The sequence below is a fragment of the Pan paniscus genome, chromosome 16, assembly GCF_029289425.2.
Source record: "Pan paniscus chromosome 16, NHGRI_mPanPan1-v2.0_pri, whole genome shotgun sequence".
Classification (NCBI taxonomy): Eukaryota; Metazoa; Chordata; class Mammalia; order Primates; family Hominidae; genus Pan; species Pan paniscus.
In genome coordinates, this window is record NC_073265.2 from 38,015,779 (window position 1) to 38,031,689 (window position 15,911).

At 36.0% G+C, this 15,911-nt stretch overlaps 1 protein-coding gene across 3 annotated transcripts in view; it reads right to left on the reverse strand.

The window, feature by feature from the left end:
* Positions 1-15,911, reverse strand: part of CEP152 (centrosomal protein 152) — a 72,905-nt gene that overhangs the window by 36,213 nt on the left and 20,781 nt on the right. For all 3 annotated transcript variants that reach the window (XM_055098717.2, XM_003831486.5, XM_003831485.4), the window contains exons 9-12: positions 14,522-14,722; positions 9,696-9,843; positions 7,865-7,956; positions 6,922-7,085 (exon numbers count right to left, since the gene is read on the reverse strand). In XM_055098717.2, coding sequence (XP_054954692.2) covers positions 6,922-7,085; positions 7,865-7,956; positions 9,696-9,843; positions 14,522-14,722 — 605 coding nt within the window. The remainder of the gene's footprint in view (positions 1-6,921; positions 7,086-7,864; positions 7,957-9,695; positions 9,844-14,521; positions 14,723-15,911) is intronic.

Genomic DNA, 15,911 nt, shown 5'->3' on the forward strand with positions numbered 1-15,911 from the left:
TGGAAAACATATTTGAAAAAATAATGGCCAAATTTTTCCTAATTTGATGAAAATGAAAACCCCACAAAACCCAGAAGTTTGGTGAATCTCAAGCAGAATAAACACAAAGAAAACCAGCATACATCACACCAATGTCAGATTGCTGAAACCCAGTGATAAAAAGAGAGTGTAGGAAGACTCCCGGAGAGAAAAGAACCAGAGAAAGGAATCCTGAATTCTGTGTATAAATTTGTACAAGCCTCAGTCTAAGCCCTGAACTATGCAAGTACAGGGCAACCCTCAAACCAGCATATCAAAGATTTTAAAAACTTAACTGAAATTTAAACCACCCATTCAAGTCTCACAATGACTAACCCCGAAGGGATGCATACACAGGTTGGATTCAAAGCAATGTGGCAAAGGCTTGGAGAACCGAACTGAGATTTAAAACACTCAGACAAATTCACAATGTCTAGTATATAATCTAAAATTACTTGACATGCAACTAACCAGAAAAATGTGGCCAATTCTTAAAAGACAATCAACAAATGATCCAAATGCTGGAACTGTCACTAAAAGAGTTTTATAAGTTTAAAGTAGCTATTATATCTCTGCTTTATGAAGTAAAGAAAAAGATACCTGAAGTGAATGAAAAAAAACAGGAATTCTTAACAGAGAAAGAAAAGTGATACAAGAACAAAATAGAAATGTTATTAAGTAAACAAAAGTTAAAATAAAAACACACAAAACCTTCACTAGATAGGCTCAATAGGGTATAGAGGACAAGAAAAGAAGGAGTGAACTTGAAAATAGTCCAGTAGCAATTATGCAAAATAAAAAGGGAAAAACTACAGAAAAAAATGAACAGAGCCTCAAGAAACTGTAGTATAATATCAAAAAATCTAACATACATGTAACTGGAGACCCAAAAGGAGAGAACAAAGACACAGAGACAGAAAAGGTATTTAAGGAAATTAATGGCTGACATTTTCACAAATTTGGTAAAAGACATAATAAATTTATATATTCAAGAAGCTCAGAGAACCCAAAATGAGATAAACTAAAGAAAAACACACTTAAACATATCATAATCAAAGTACCAAAAACTAAATATAAAGAAAAAAATTCTTAAAGCAGCAAGAGAAAAAACTATACATTACTGACAGAAACACTAATTCAAATAACAATGAATTTCTTCACAGAAACAATGAATTTCTTCACAGAAACCATTGAGTCCAGAGAGAGTGGACCAACATAGCTTTAATGTGCTGAAATAGAAGAACAATTGGTCAAGAATTGTATAATAAACAAATATAAGGATATTTTCATAAAAGGAAACAGACTCTGTCAGCAGCAGACATGCTTGAGAAGAAATGGTAAAGAAAATTCACAGAAGATCATATTATACGATTCTATTTATATGAAATGCACAGAGCTGTCAAATCCATAGAGACAGGAAGTAGATTAGTAGATTAGTTGTCTGGAGCTGTGGAGGCAGGAAGAGGTAATGGGAATGACTGGTAATAGGCATGGAGTTTCTTTGGGGGGATGTTGAAATGCTGTAAAATTAGGTGTGGTGATGACTGCACAGTTCTGTGAATATACGGAAAACCACTGAGCTGTATTCTTTAAGTGGGTGGCTTTTATGGTATGTGAAATAATATCTCAATAAAACAGTAAAAAAAAAAGAAAAGAAAACCCAAACACCTAACGTATGAGTTTCCTTCATATGAAGGCAAATCTAATAATCTGTAGTGCTTAGGTGTGAATAACTGGGTATTAAAAAGCTAAGGGAAAAAAAAAACAGAAAACGATTGCCCTAATAGATAAGATAGTAGTTAGCCTCAAGGTTACAATAAGAAAGAATATGGGCAGCTCGTGGCAATATTTACTTCTTGACCTGGGTGGTGGTCCTACGAATATTCACTTTCAAATAATTCATTAAGCTATATAGTTATGTTCCATGTTTTTTATATGGTATATTTCATAATTTGAAAGATTTAAAAAGCAAAATAAAACTATAGAAAGTACTAGAGAAATACCTTATTTTTAAATATCAAGAAACCATAAATGAAAACAGTGACAGATCTAACTATATAAAAATTATAAACAGGAAAAGTGATAACTCTCAATACTGGCTAGGTTACCAAGAAATAGGGACAGCCTCAGGATGTGGGTAATAATGTAAACTTTAGGGCTGTTTAGTAATATGCATCAAAGCCCTCAAATAAGTGCACACCCTTTAGCAAGACAATTATTCTACTTCTTTAGGAAGTAATCAAAGATGTGAATAAAGACTTGACTACAAGGATGCTTATAACAATGATATTGCATTATTTATAAGTAAAACTTTTAAACAGCGATTTAGTAGCTAAACTGGTTCATTCATCTACATAGTCACTAAAAGTAATCTATAAAAATATTCACTAATATTCAAAGATTTCAGAATATACTAGTAAAATGACATTATAAAGAAATATTATCAATATTATTTTATCTTTTAGAAACATACAAAACAGGTGATGTGGAAGTTTTATACTGAAATATAAAAGTGGTTTTCTTCATGGGAAGTAAGGTGAGATTATTGGTGATTTCTATTTTCTTCTTTTTTAGTCCGTATTTTCTAATTTTTTCATAATGGAGGATTAAGTTACTTTTGAAAAGAAATAAACAGTTGACAGTATCTGCCCTTAAGATGAGGTGATGAAAGTCTCTGTGGTCTTTCTCCACAAAACCCATGAGAAAAACATAATCATAAGAAAAACGTCATATTCCAATAGACAAGCTTCCTACAAAATACTTGACCAGTATTCCTTACGACTGTCAAGGTCATCAAAAACAAGTAAAGTCAAGAGAAATCTAAGGAAACATGACCCCTAAATGTAATGGGGTAGCCTGGTTGGGATCCCAGAACAGAAAAAGTATGTTAAATAAAAACCAAGGGCATGTAAATAAACCCTGGATGTTAATTAATAATAATATACCAATATTGGCTCATTAATTGTAACAAATGTACCATACTAACATAAGGTATTAGTAGGGAAAAATGGGTGCAGCACATCGTATATAGGAACTCTGCATAATACAAATTTTTCTGTAAATTAAAAACTGTTCCAAAAATATATTCTTAAAAAACCTTTATTAGAAACAAAAATACTACCTGAGTTAAAATGTTTACTGTTCTTCAGTTTTAGATGATTCCAAATAAAATCTTAGAATATTGTGTGTGTGTGTGTGTGTGTGTGTCTGTGTGTATGGGTGTGTGAGACAGAGAAAATGAACAAACTATTAGGTAGGCTTTTTAATGTTATAAAAGGAGCTTTTGCAATACAAAATGCAACTTTTGTATATGTAATATATATATATATAGTGTAAGTAGTCTGTCTATATACATAGATCTCATTTAAACCATTTCTATTTCCATTGAAGTAGAAAATATAAATTATAAGAAATATAAAATATTTTACAATATAACTTCCTGTGCTATAAGACATGGTGAACTAACTTTAAGCAGAATGATTATTTTGCTCGGTTAACAAATTATGCATCCCCAATTTCTTTTCTTACTGAATGCTGACCACTGAAATAGCACATCCTGTACTCCTAGAGGGAGCCAAGTCAGAGAGAGAAAGTGCTTGCTAAAATAATTTTCTCTTCTTTCCTCAAAGGGGAAAAAAATCAGTGGTGGTGACCAATCCTGAAAGGCTCACTACTGAGTCCTATGGAAGTCAGTTCTCCTAAATCCAAATAAACTGTAGTCCCTTATGAAGCCTGCTGAGAAGACCAAAGGGAAAAGGCATTCCACTTGTTAAATGTTTATTATTTGAGCTTAGCAGCCAACTATAATAAGGGAGAGAGGAAGCTGTCTGCAAGTTGCATGCAGATTTAGCTACTCAAATTCCATGAACGTAAAATAGAACATTGAGGCTAAACCCTTAAAATTTACTAGGCAGTAGCTTGAGGGAGGAGGTAGTTGGTAATAAAAGCTTGTAGCCACCAATATTTGGGTCAGTGATTTGAAAGCAGCCCAAGTCAACAAAGAACTAAAATTCCCAACACATGAAAATTATTGCTTCCTCTTATTCTAGGAATCACAGTAGACCAGGGGAAAGAGACAAATATCTTCTCTCCTTTATCTCCTTTCAATTTGATCTGAGTATAATTGCTTTTAGTTTTCCACGAAGCCAAAATATCATCTAATAAACTGCTGGTGGGTGGGATGACTACAAGCAAAACGCTTCTTCGCTTATCTTGTGCTTCACTGGATGTCTTTTTGCTGAGCCTCAGTGACTAATCACACTGTGCTTTATTCTTCACTTTCCCACTGAATGCGTCCATCATTCCTTTTACTATAATAATGATGTGGTGTCTCAGGTTTATTATCTATAGGAATGTGCTTTAAGATGAGTACAGGAGGCCGGGCGCGGTGGCTGAAGTCTGTAATCCCAGCACTTTGGGAGGCCGAGGTGGGAGGATCACCTGAAGTCGGGAGTTCAAGACCAGCCTGACCAACATGGAGAAACCCCGTCTCTACTAAAAATACAAAATTAGCTGGGCATGGTGCCACATGCCTGTATTCCCGGCTACTCAGGAGGCTGAGGCAGGAGAATTGCTTAAACCTGGGAGGTGGAGGTTGCAGTGAGCCGAGATCATGCCATTGCACTCCAGCCTGGGCAACAAAAGCAAAACTCCATCTCAAAAAAAAAAAAAAAGATGAGTACAGGATTTTGGCTATGAGCACTAAGTAAATAGAAAGTGTAAAGGTAGCAGAATATGTTTTAATAGACATCTTGAAGAAGTAACTATTTGAAAACATAAACATACATAATGTATTATTTATCCAATTCCCAGACCAACTAGAGCAGAAACTAAAAGTAATCACAAATTGAAGAAAAATATTTTTTGGCATGAACTACATCTTTAATCCTCAAAAATAAAAGACATGAAGAAAGGAGTTTAAGGCAAAAAGGTTTAACTGACATGTAAATATGAACAGACAGACAACCAAGCCTTTCTCAGGAGTCTGGGTTCAAGTACTGGTTCTGCTACTAATTGTCTGCCTTGCTGAGCAAAGGAGTTCACTCTGGTTTTTCCAACTCTCACATGTTGATAGTGGATTTGATATTTTTCACAAGGTTGAGAATCAAGAACATTTACAAAGTATGTGTTGAATTAATATAAAATTCATGTGACTTAATATAAAATCTGATCAGTGATATGTTTTAATCAACCATCTACTGTATAACAATAGTAACAGCCATCATTTATCAAATGATGCCTAATATATGTTAGAACGTGTTACATGAGGCTTTTATATTCATCATTTTAATCCTCAGTTTAACCTCCAAGGGATTTTAAGCTTGATAAGAAAACAGGCTCAGAAAAGCTAAGAAATTTGCCCAAGCTCACAAAGCTGGTAATAAAATGGCAAAACTATTATTCAAAACAATCTGGATCTAAAGCCCATGCTCTTCCCACTAGCCCCTTAGAATTAATCTGGCATTAGCAGGAAATGAGGCATTCACAGCAGTGAATTTTCCAGGTGACTATATTAACATTTTATGTAAATCTGTCTAAAAAAGATATAATGCACTTCGTTTTTTGCTTTAATTTACTAACCAAACTGGAAGCCTTTCTTTGACAACTTGGGATCATAACTGTGGACATTTTGATGTGGATCAAACACACGTAAATGTGTAGAGCTATTTGCTGTGATACTCAGCAACTCTAGCCTGTTGGGTTTCCATAGTTTTCTCCTTGCTAAGGCTGAGCTGCTGGCCGAAGGATGGATACTGTCTTTCCCAACCCTTGCCCTAGCCCTCTGCAGTTGGTTAGGAAATGAGACAATTCATGGAGTACAAATAAATCTAAGTCAATATGGTCCTGGGATAAGAACTTGAAGGTGGCTCCTACTAAATATATCATATAATCCAGTTCTGATATTTTCTTCTTTGCTTCCTTCTGGATAGCAGTGCTGTGATTTGTAGGGATGAGAGTCCCTGAAGACAGACCTCTAGATAAATGGAACCTTACTAAACTAGAATAATACCATCTAGTTTCACAGTATCACCTGATCACTTTATATTTCTACTTACTGAATCTCATCTTACTGTTCTTAAAATGAGATCACAGTCTCAAAATACGTAACTTCTAAAACCTATCGTAGAGCAAACTTTTCAGGACATTTATATATTTGTATTTAGTTGTGTAATACCTGAAATACAACATGTATTAAACACTCTCAGGAAACTATAATTCAACAATGATGACAAACTCCGTCTTAAACTATAAACAAAAGGGTGGTGGTAAGGGCCAAACGCATCCAAAAATCTTTTCTTAACCTAAATACAATCTTTTCCAAACACTGTATCTCTCTCTTCCCTATCCAAAACCAGTACAGGAAATGTGTAAATCCCACCTCTATACATCAAACATAACATTGAATGCATAGCACTTAGTTGTTTCCAACAATGTTTCTTTCTCCCTGACCAGAAAACACGTAAGCTCCCTGTGGGAAGGACAGTTCCTATCCCATCTTTTGTACTCTATTCCCAGAGCCTTGTATAGCACCTTCCACGCAGCAAGTGCTTCTAAAGTCCTTTAAGTGTTTAATTCTCCTTCTACAACCACCACTACTCCCTCCCCAGTCAGTCTCTAGCAGGAGTGATAAAATATTTCCTACTATGAGATTGCTAAAATATCTGTATTAAGCAGTAATATAAAAGACAGAATCTCTACTTTAAAAGTAAGGTCATAGTAAGGTTTCTAGGAAAAATTAATGTATATTTTTTATATTATCACTGATAAATGCAAGGTATCTGCATTCAATGTACAGTGTTAACATATGAAAATAATACGTTCTCACCTTAAAACAGATACCATGCATCATCAGCATTACTAATGTTGGTTCTTCTACAGTAAACTAAAATATTCTTTCCATACCTGGTAACTTTGGATTTTTTCCAGTTGACCTTTTTAATACCCAAATCCACATATGATTCAGTGAGTTCTATATTTAATTCTCCTTCTGAGTCACTTGGATGTATTCCTAGTTTTGCAGCAGATTCATAGAGAGAAATTTCATCTTTTAGTTCTGTTAATTCTTCCTACGACACAAAATTATTAAAAATAATTTTCACTATTTTCCTATATGAAGAAATCAGTCATTCTGTTTCAAAATTTGTTTTAATGATCAACAGGAGGCAAAAAAACTTCTTCAAATATATTATTAGTACACATTATACTTTATAAAGGTCGGCATATATCAGGTTTTCAAGTAAAGCCTAAATGAATAAATGAATGAGAAAACAAACATAAGGATTTCCTCTCACATCTCTGTCTCTTAGATTTTGTCCTCCATGGAAAGTGGTGTGTTCCTTGGGCTTAAATGCTGATGGTGGCGCTTTCTGGCTTACTAGAGTACAGGACAAAGTACGCTGGTTTGCCAAGAACGGGTTGTACTTTAGCCTGCCAGTGGTGAAAAGGTGGAGGTAATAATGGAACTCTTCTCCCACATTTTCCTCCCCCTCCAGTGCAAAATGTAAATAGCACTGGAGGAGGATATGACAGAATTGCAGCAAAATTCAACATTCCCCACCCCCATAGATGAACTGATCTCTGGGATACACCCAAAGATGAAAGGACATGCCACTTGAAGGAGGTGGCAGGTAAGCTGGCAGGAAGTGCAGGGCCTTGGCTCTGCAATTAGACAGACCTGAGTTTGACTTGCCAACTGTGTGAAGGAGATGGTGAACAACTCCCATGGGCTGGTTTGAAGGCGGTCCAACCACCTCTATTATACAGAGAAACCCAAGATTCAAAAAGGTGATGTAACTACTGCCTAATTCAGATACCCATAGAGCCTCTTCCAAGTGGCAACACTCACTTGCAAAGCCTTGTTCATGTTTGCATTCATAGCATGTGCCTTCTGTGCTTGCTGCAGCTGGAACTGTAGCTGAGCCACCTCTTGTACTGACCCTGCAGAGGAAAGAACCATAGGATATACTGAAAAAATATAAGGGGACAAAGTACTTATGATCTACAGAAGACCTGAATCCACTGAGGCTACAGAAAGTAAAGTTCTGCTTTATTACTACTGTCTCTTTAGAATACATAGAGCCCGTGGGACCCAGAAGGCATAGGTCTGGGCCAGACATTTCCCAGATTTAGTATGGCATCCCATATGACCTTGGGCAGTTAAAGGCATGGGCTACTATGACCTTTTTATGAATCAAATCAGTCACATTTACAGACCTTAACATTCCGGAAGTTCTTTAATAGGAGCGTAACACTCCAACTCATGGTAAGTCAAAGAAAAAATTCTTTGGAACCCATTTCTACCCTGCAATAAGAAAACTATACCGTGCTGCCTTTAACTTCTTTGTAGATGCTTTTCTATCCAGCATCCCCACCTCCACATGTAAATGAAGTGTATTAGGGTTATAATTCTGAAACTTTAGAAACCTAATATTTTAAATGTACTGGGCAAGGTGGTGGGGAGACTGTTCCCAATTTAAAAGGGACATTATTAGGTTTCAAAAGAAAATGACCATCTGGGAAATGATTAAGTGAAGCAATGATGGCATAAAGAAAATAATATTTTCAAAGCATTTAACAGCCAGGAAAAAGGCTCACCAAGTAATGCCAAATGAAAACAAAGGCTATAAAACTAAACAGGGAGGGGCCCTTAATAAAGCATAATCCAAATTTTGCCCCCTATCAAGACATATATACACATACATTTAGGCAGTCTTTGACTTTAGTATTTTCAGCTTTTGAATAGCCCACCCTTTCACATATTGTACCAACAGTCTAAATTACCTTTCATATGCCAAAGTGTGACTTTCATATATCAGTTAATGAATAACTGTTGACCTGTTTTCACAATGTGAGCTACTTACCAGCAAACAGGGAAGTTTTGTCTATATAGCGGTGTTTGTACAAACGTGATCATTTTATTGTTCTTTGCTCTAATATCATTTTATAAAAATTAATAAGAAATAAAACAACTGCTGAAACTAAAATGATAGGAAGCATATGTCTCAAACTTAATACTATAAAGACCATATTAGAAATCTGAAGCATGACAAAAATGTAACTCTCTGGCCTCAACTGACTAGGTAAGTCACTATTCCATTATGAGGGGAAAAATATGAAAGAAGTTATACAAAGGATAGAACTATATGATCAAATATTGGGCCTAAAAAAGCAAAATATAATGAGATTTTATAATCACTTTTAGTTTTCAGGGATAGAAATTACCTTATAATGTATTTTATTGTTCAATTTTTGCATGTTCAGCTTTAGTATGTTTTCAGAAATGCATTACATAAAGAAGCAGGACATTGTCTATGTGTGTACATTCATTTCATTTGAAGGAAATACATTCAAATGCTAACAATAATTATCTCAGTAGTAGAATTACGGTTATCTTTATTTGGTACTTTATACTGGTCTCCAGCTTCCAAATTAATTAATAAAAACAAACTAAACCTTTATATATATATATTTTTTATATATGTGTGTATGTGTATATATATATATATATATATGCCTTCTGTATATATATAAAAATATATATTTCTTTTTTTAAATAAATTTATTGCTGATTGTGTTTTCTGTCCCTTCTGGATTTTTACAATTCATGGATCCTACTACATTCTTTCTGCATATTGAACCAACCTTCTGGGGAGACAGTGGACCTACCAGACACCTACCGGACTGCAACAAGTGGGCACACTGCTTTTGACTCTCCTCTAGACTTCTTGTCAACCTATTAATGATCTCAGTCTTTTCTAACTTGATTGCTTCTTGATTCCTTTCCAGTTGTTTCACGTGATCTTTCAGACGAGAGCAAATGTCTTCCTAAATAGAAAAAAAGTTCAGGAAGTCATTTTCATAAAGAGTTTTAATAAAGAGTAAACTAAAAATTATGATACATAATTAGATTTGATGTCAAACACAAGATCATCACATGGGAGCATCACCTCTTTTACAAGGTAAAGTGCACAGAACTGGGAGTCAAGAGCTTGGGTGAAGCTTCAACTCTTCAGTCTGTTTCTTCTTTTGTAATTATGCTAATAAAGGTTGAATTAGGTGCCTTCTAAAGTCTCCTTCAACTCTATATTCACAAGACAATGAGTTATTCAAAAATTAGATTTTATTCAAGCCAAAGAAAATGTATTACATTCCTATGCGTATTTTATATTGTCAGTATAAGTGTATGTATATATATTTAGGCAGACTACTTTGAATCATGCAATTTGTATCCCAAAACAGTAAGGATATAGATAAACACATGAAAACTCACTGTATTCTAAGCAGCCAAAAGTTCATTCCATTAAGAGCAGCCAAAAATAATCTTTCCCTCCTCTGAAATTCTTTTAAACTTGATCTGTTTCTTTCTTATCTTTATCCACCTTTTAGATGTCTTATTTCTCTTAATAGCCCCCTTGAAGGTGCTTCGGCAGTGCCTTAGACATATCAAGTGCTGTAAGAAACACTTGAAAAATAAATGACAAAGAAAAATAGGGTAAATGTGTATGTGCATGTGCGTAACTATATGGGATTACATAAAATATAAAGTGTGTATGCAATATACTCAAGTTTCTTCCAAAAGAAAATATGTTTGGGTGTAATAAACCACGGGAGTCCTGAGTCCAGGTAGAACAAACACACTGTCGAAATCATCACCTCTCTTTCAAAAAAGGCTACACAGGCTGAATTCCAGGCAAATGGCAGAGCATGGGAGAGGCAGAGGAATGAATTAAGTTGATTAATTGAAATTACCCAAGAAAACCTAAAGAAAATAAGAAATAAGAAGAATACTGAGAAAGGGCTTTGAAGTAGAGAAAAGGCCTTAGGCTTTTGCTGCTTGATCTGTAGTATAACCTAAAGCCCAATAATACCTTAAGGATACTAACACAAGGTACATCCCATAAGAGCACCAATACATAAGTACCTTGAAGCAAAGAGACTCTGAAGTCTCCCATTTTAGCTTAAAAATCCATGTGAATTTTGTATTCTATTTCATAATGAATCTGTGTTTGCTTTAAATTTTTTCTACTAAATTTTTGAGCAAAATGAAGCTTCTGGAAACTAGTCCATGTTTATTCAGCACTGCAAACCTCCTGGCACACTGCTGCTAATTCCAGGCCAGCTTGAGAAACCTGGTTCTAAAGCGCCAAAGTAACGTGGCAAAAACAATGAATGAGCTCATATTAATGACAGCATGACAGTAATGACAGCAAGAAGGGGTGGGGAGACAGCTAATATTTATATTCTGGGGAGGTCACAATAGTGTTAACAAGGGACTGGTAACTAGCAAACAAAGTTAAAGAAAAGGTAGGTATAAAAAAATTGTAAAGAAAAGGCAGACTCTGCCAATAATTTGATTTTATGTAACAATCAATTAAACTATGGTGTATCCTATTGACAAGTTCAGGAAAACAGATCATACTCATAAAACTTTAAAGTTTTAATACCAAAAATCAAAAAAGATTGAGTAGCTCAATGTTTGCCATGATTAGCTTGAGTAGTTCAAGACTGATATGGGCAGACATTTTTCAAGACTGAGACAAGTGTAATGATAAAGAGATGACGGCTGAACTCCAGCCTGGGCAACAGAGCGAGACTCCATCTCAAAAAAAAAAAAAAAAGAGAGAGAGAGAGAAAGAGATGATAGAGATGACAGCTGAATCTGTGGGAGGGAAAAGAACTGGACAGGGTTCTAGCACACAGGAAAATGAGGACTGGACCACACACAGAGAAGTCTGTGGGAGTCTCTAAGCCAACAGAAAGTGTTCAAAGTGGAGCCTTTAAATATAACATTAAAGAAAAGGTAAAGGGTTATGACATAGAAACCAAAGTCCATGACTTCACCAAAAGCTGAAGTTTTCAAGGAGACAGAAGGAAAAAAGTAATATACCAACAAGGAGATAATCAGAGATCTTAACATGACACTTCCATGAATGGGAGGAGGTAAAAGTCAGTTTGGTGGAGAGAGTCCAGGCGATAGTTTACCAGGAGAGAATTATGACATTGGAGGAATACTATGAGCTCCAAGAAGCCCATTTCTTTCACCTTTTCTGTCTCACTAAACAAATTCAAGGGAAAATCAGCCAAAAAAAAAAAAGAACTATTATAATATGTTGTGAGTGCATACAATCTTTTCTACCCAGAAAAGCTGCTGTCTTAAGAAAAACACTAATAATTTTACAATCCATAAATTTCTCAAAATATACTAGTTACAGACATTTTGTTTTTAATTTTAGATTCAGGGGATATGTGTATAGGTGTGTTACATGGATATGTGGCATGATGCCGAGGTCTGGGCTTCTGTTAGGCGCTTTGGAATCACCACTTTGCAAAGCAGCTATGCAATTATATGCAGAGCCTAACATCAGTGCCATGCTCTGTTAAAAAAAATAATAATAAAACAAAGTAAAAATAGGCAAAGAATGTAACAGTGGGAAAAGACCTTAACGCCTTCAATTTATGGGTTCAGGGATCTGAAGCCCACCCAGCACAGAATCAAGAATTTGTTCTGACTTTACTGTAGAGTTCTTCTATTGAAGGGGGTGGGGCAGTGGACAGCAGAGAATGCAGTGGGCACAGGGGTAGAAAACACTAGAAATTCCTTCCAATCCAACCCTAATGAAACTGTGTTTAAGTCAACAGAGAATGGAGACCCCCAACCCAATAAGGAAAAGCCACCAGGATCCACTCTTCTCCAGTCATCCAAGAAGCGCTACTGTCCAAGTCCAACTAACTTCAATGTTACCCTGTGTTTGGCCAAAACTAACTTTAAAATAAAATAAATAAAATAAAAATTTATGAAGCTACATCTCAAATTCTGTTGTTTAAATATTCTATAAAGTAGACTTTTCAATAATTTGGTATAGCCTTCATTTTTTTTTTTTTTTTTTTTTTTTTCTGGAAAAAGAGTCTCACTCTGTTACCCAGGCTGGAGCACAGTGGTGCAATCATGGCTCACTGCAGCCTCGACCTCCTGAGCTCAAGCAATCCTCCCACCTCAGCCTCCCAAGTAGCTGGAACTACAGGCGCATGCCACCATGCCCAGCTAATTTGTTATTTTTTTTTCGTAAAGACAAGGATTCACTATTTTGCCCAGGCTAGTCTTGAACTCATGGGCTCAAGTGATCCACCTGCCTCAACCTCCCGAAGTGCTGGGATTACAGGAATGAGCCACCGTAACTGGCCTTCATCTTTCCCTACTCCTATATATCCTCCACATTGATCAAATTCACAATTTTTTTATATAAAATAAATACATAATGAAATAGATATAATAAAAACGCATATAAATACATGTAAAAATAAAATAAAATGATAAACAATTATTGCCAGTAATGCACTCTTATATAGTTCTACCTAAAAGCATGGAAAAATTAGAGGCAGCTATATAGGTCAGAAATAACCCAAATCAGCATGAATTTTAAGTGTGGTGAAATTTTCCATACCCTCACATCTGATTTTTCTTCTCTCCTTCCCTTAAGTTAAATCAATTTTGAAATTACATTAAGAAAAATAAATTCTGAAATGTTATTCACTCAAGTGATTACCTAGAGTTATGGAGCACAAGCAAACTCACCACCTGACTCACATTTAGCTTTCAATATTTTATTCCCCCTTGAGTGAAAATAATAAAAATTCACTGTGCAATATGCTCAAGATGCAAATCTCATTAAGTCTAGATCAGACTGTCTTATTTTATAAATTATACTGTCCTCAAAATTTACTCTCCTCCCAAGAATCATTTCTCAACAGACTGTATTGACAGGTGAATTACCAAATGCTGGGAGACTCAAGTAAGGTTTTCTACTGGTTAAGCTTCCAAGGTAACCTCTCAAGTTCTAGCCAGCCACTGGCAGACTCATTTGTTTTGGTCTGGATTTATTCTAGGACCATATAAACAACATACACAAATACCCTACAAATAAAGGACAAGTAATGTGAAAGTTGAGAAAGTACTAATAATCGTATAAGAAGTAGGGTTTCCAAAAGTATACCTTTAGGATGTATTCTCAGATTAAAATATCACTGGCTTCTTTTTTTTTTTTTTTTTTGGTGAGACGGAGTCTCGCTCTGTCGCCCAGGGTGGAGTGCAGTGGTGCGATCTCAGCTCACTGTTAACCTCTGCCTCCCGGGTTCAAGCAATTCTCCTGCCTCAGCCTCCCGAGTAGCTGGGATTACAGGCACGCACCACTGCGCCCGGCTAATTTTTTTTTTTTTTTTTTGTATTTTTAGTAGAGACGGGGTTTCACCAAGTTGGCCAGGCTGGTCTTGAACTCCTGACCTCAGGTGATCCGCCTGCCTTGGCCTCCCAAAGTGCTGGGGTTACAGGCGTGAGCCATTGCGCCCAGCCAATATCACTGGCTTTTAAGTTTCACTCACCTCACACACAATCTAACATTTACTACAAACATCCAAGACTTCTATATGATGAACCATAAAATATCAGTTACAAAACATAACCAGCTTTACTTGTTGATAACAGTTGCTCATTTGAAATCATCCCAACCTGTTCTTTAAGTGCGGTGACTGTGGCATCCAAATTCTTTTGTAAGGACAATACTTGCTCTTCGTACTTCTTTGTGAGGCCCATAACAATGCTCTCATGCTGTTCTCTAGCTCGTTGAAGTGATTCAGAATGATGAAGGTCCACCAGCTGCTGCTTCAAGCTTTCCAGAGCCATTTCAGTTGTTCTGGACTTCTTGATCATCTAGTAAATACACACAGGACATCCATGTTTAAAATATACACAGAGTATTTTAGCTCTGTGCTGTCTATAAACTTTTACTTTTACTATAAAATAAAACTCAAGCATGTTTTAATGAGTAGAGAAGGGGTCTCCGCTCATCATGGCTCAAGCTCCTTAAAACATCCCTAGCTGGGACCCTCCAGGCCCATAGTTGTTGGAAACAATGTTCCCTGAGAAAATACATTTGGTAGATACCTGAGGGGAGTGAAAGAGGATTTTGCGCAGCATGATGGATGTGGCTATCAGGCACGGAATCTGCTGATGCCGTGATGGCCCCAGTGCTGTTTGCATTGCTCTGTGACCAAAGTGTGGGGTAACCCAATTGTTAGGTCATAGAAAAATGACAACTGTTCCTTGAAAGACTGATGAAACCTGCCAATGGTCACTTACAAAAACAAAGTTTTCAAAGCTATAACTGCACAGTTGGTATTGTAGGCAAAATCATAGCCCTCCAAAATGACCATGTCCTAATCCCCAAAACCTGTGAATCAGTTATATTACATGGCAAGGGAAAATTAAGATTGTATGTGGAATTAATATGGCTAATTAGATTGCCTTAAAATAAGGTGAGTAGCCTGGATTATCCAGGTGGGCCCAATGTAACCACAGGGTCCATAAATGAGAAAAACTAAGGTAGAAAAGTCAGAACCAGAGAGACTCAATCAGCCATTCATTGCTGGCTTTGAAGATGGAAATGGGCCACAAGCTAAGGAACACAGGTGGCCTCTAGAAGTTGGAAATAGCAAGAAAATGGATTCTCCCCTAAAGCCTCCGGAAAGCAATGCAGCCTTGTTGACACCCTGATTTTAGCCTAGTGAGATCCATGTCAGACTTCTGACCTCCAGAACTGTGAGATAAATTTGTGTTGTTTTAAACCACTGAATTTGTGGTCATCTGTTACAGCAGCAATAGGAAACTAATACACTTGGTGATTCTGTTGCTTACATAAAAAAGATTACAAAGTTATAACCTTTTACTACATAAAGGCAACTTAACTTTTTAATCTAATAACTATTGGTTTTCAAAAAGTTAAAAATAATCTACATTACATACAAAAATTAAAATTTCAAGAGAATTATTCTTCATTCTATTCCAGAGATTGCCTATTTATTCCAATACTGCTTTCATTGCTAAGAGATCTATCCACTGA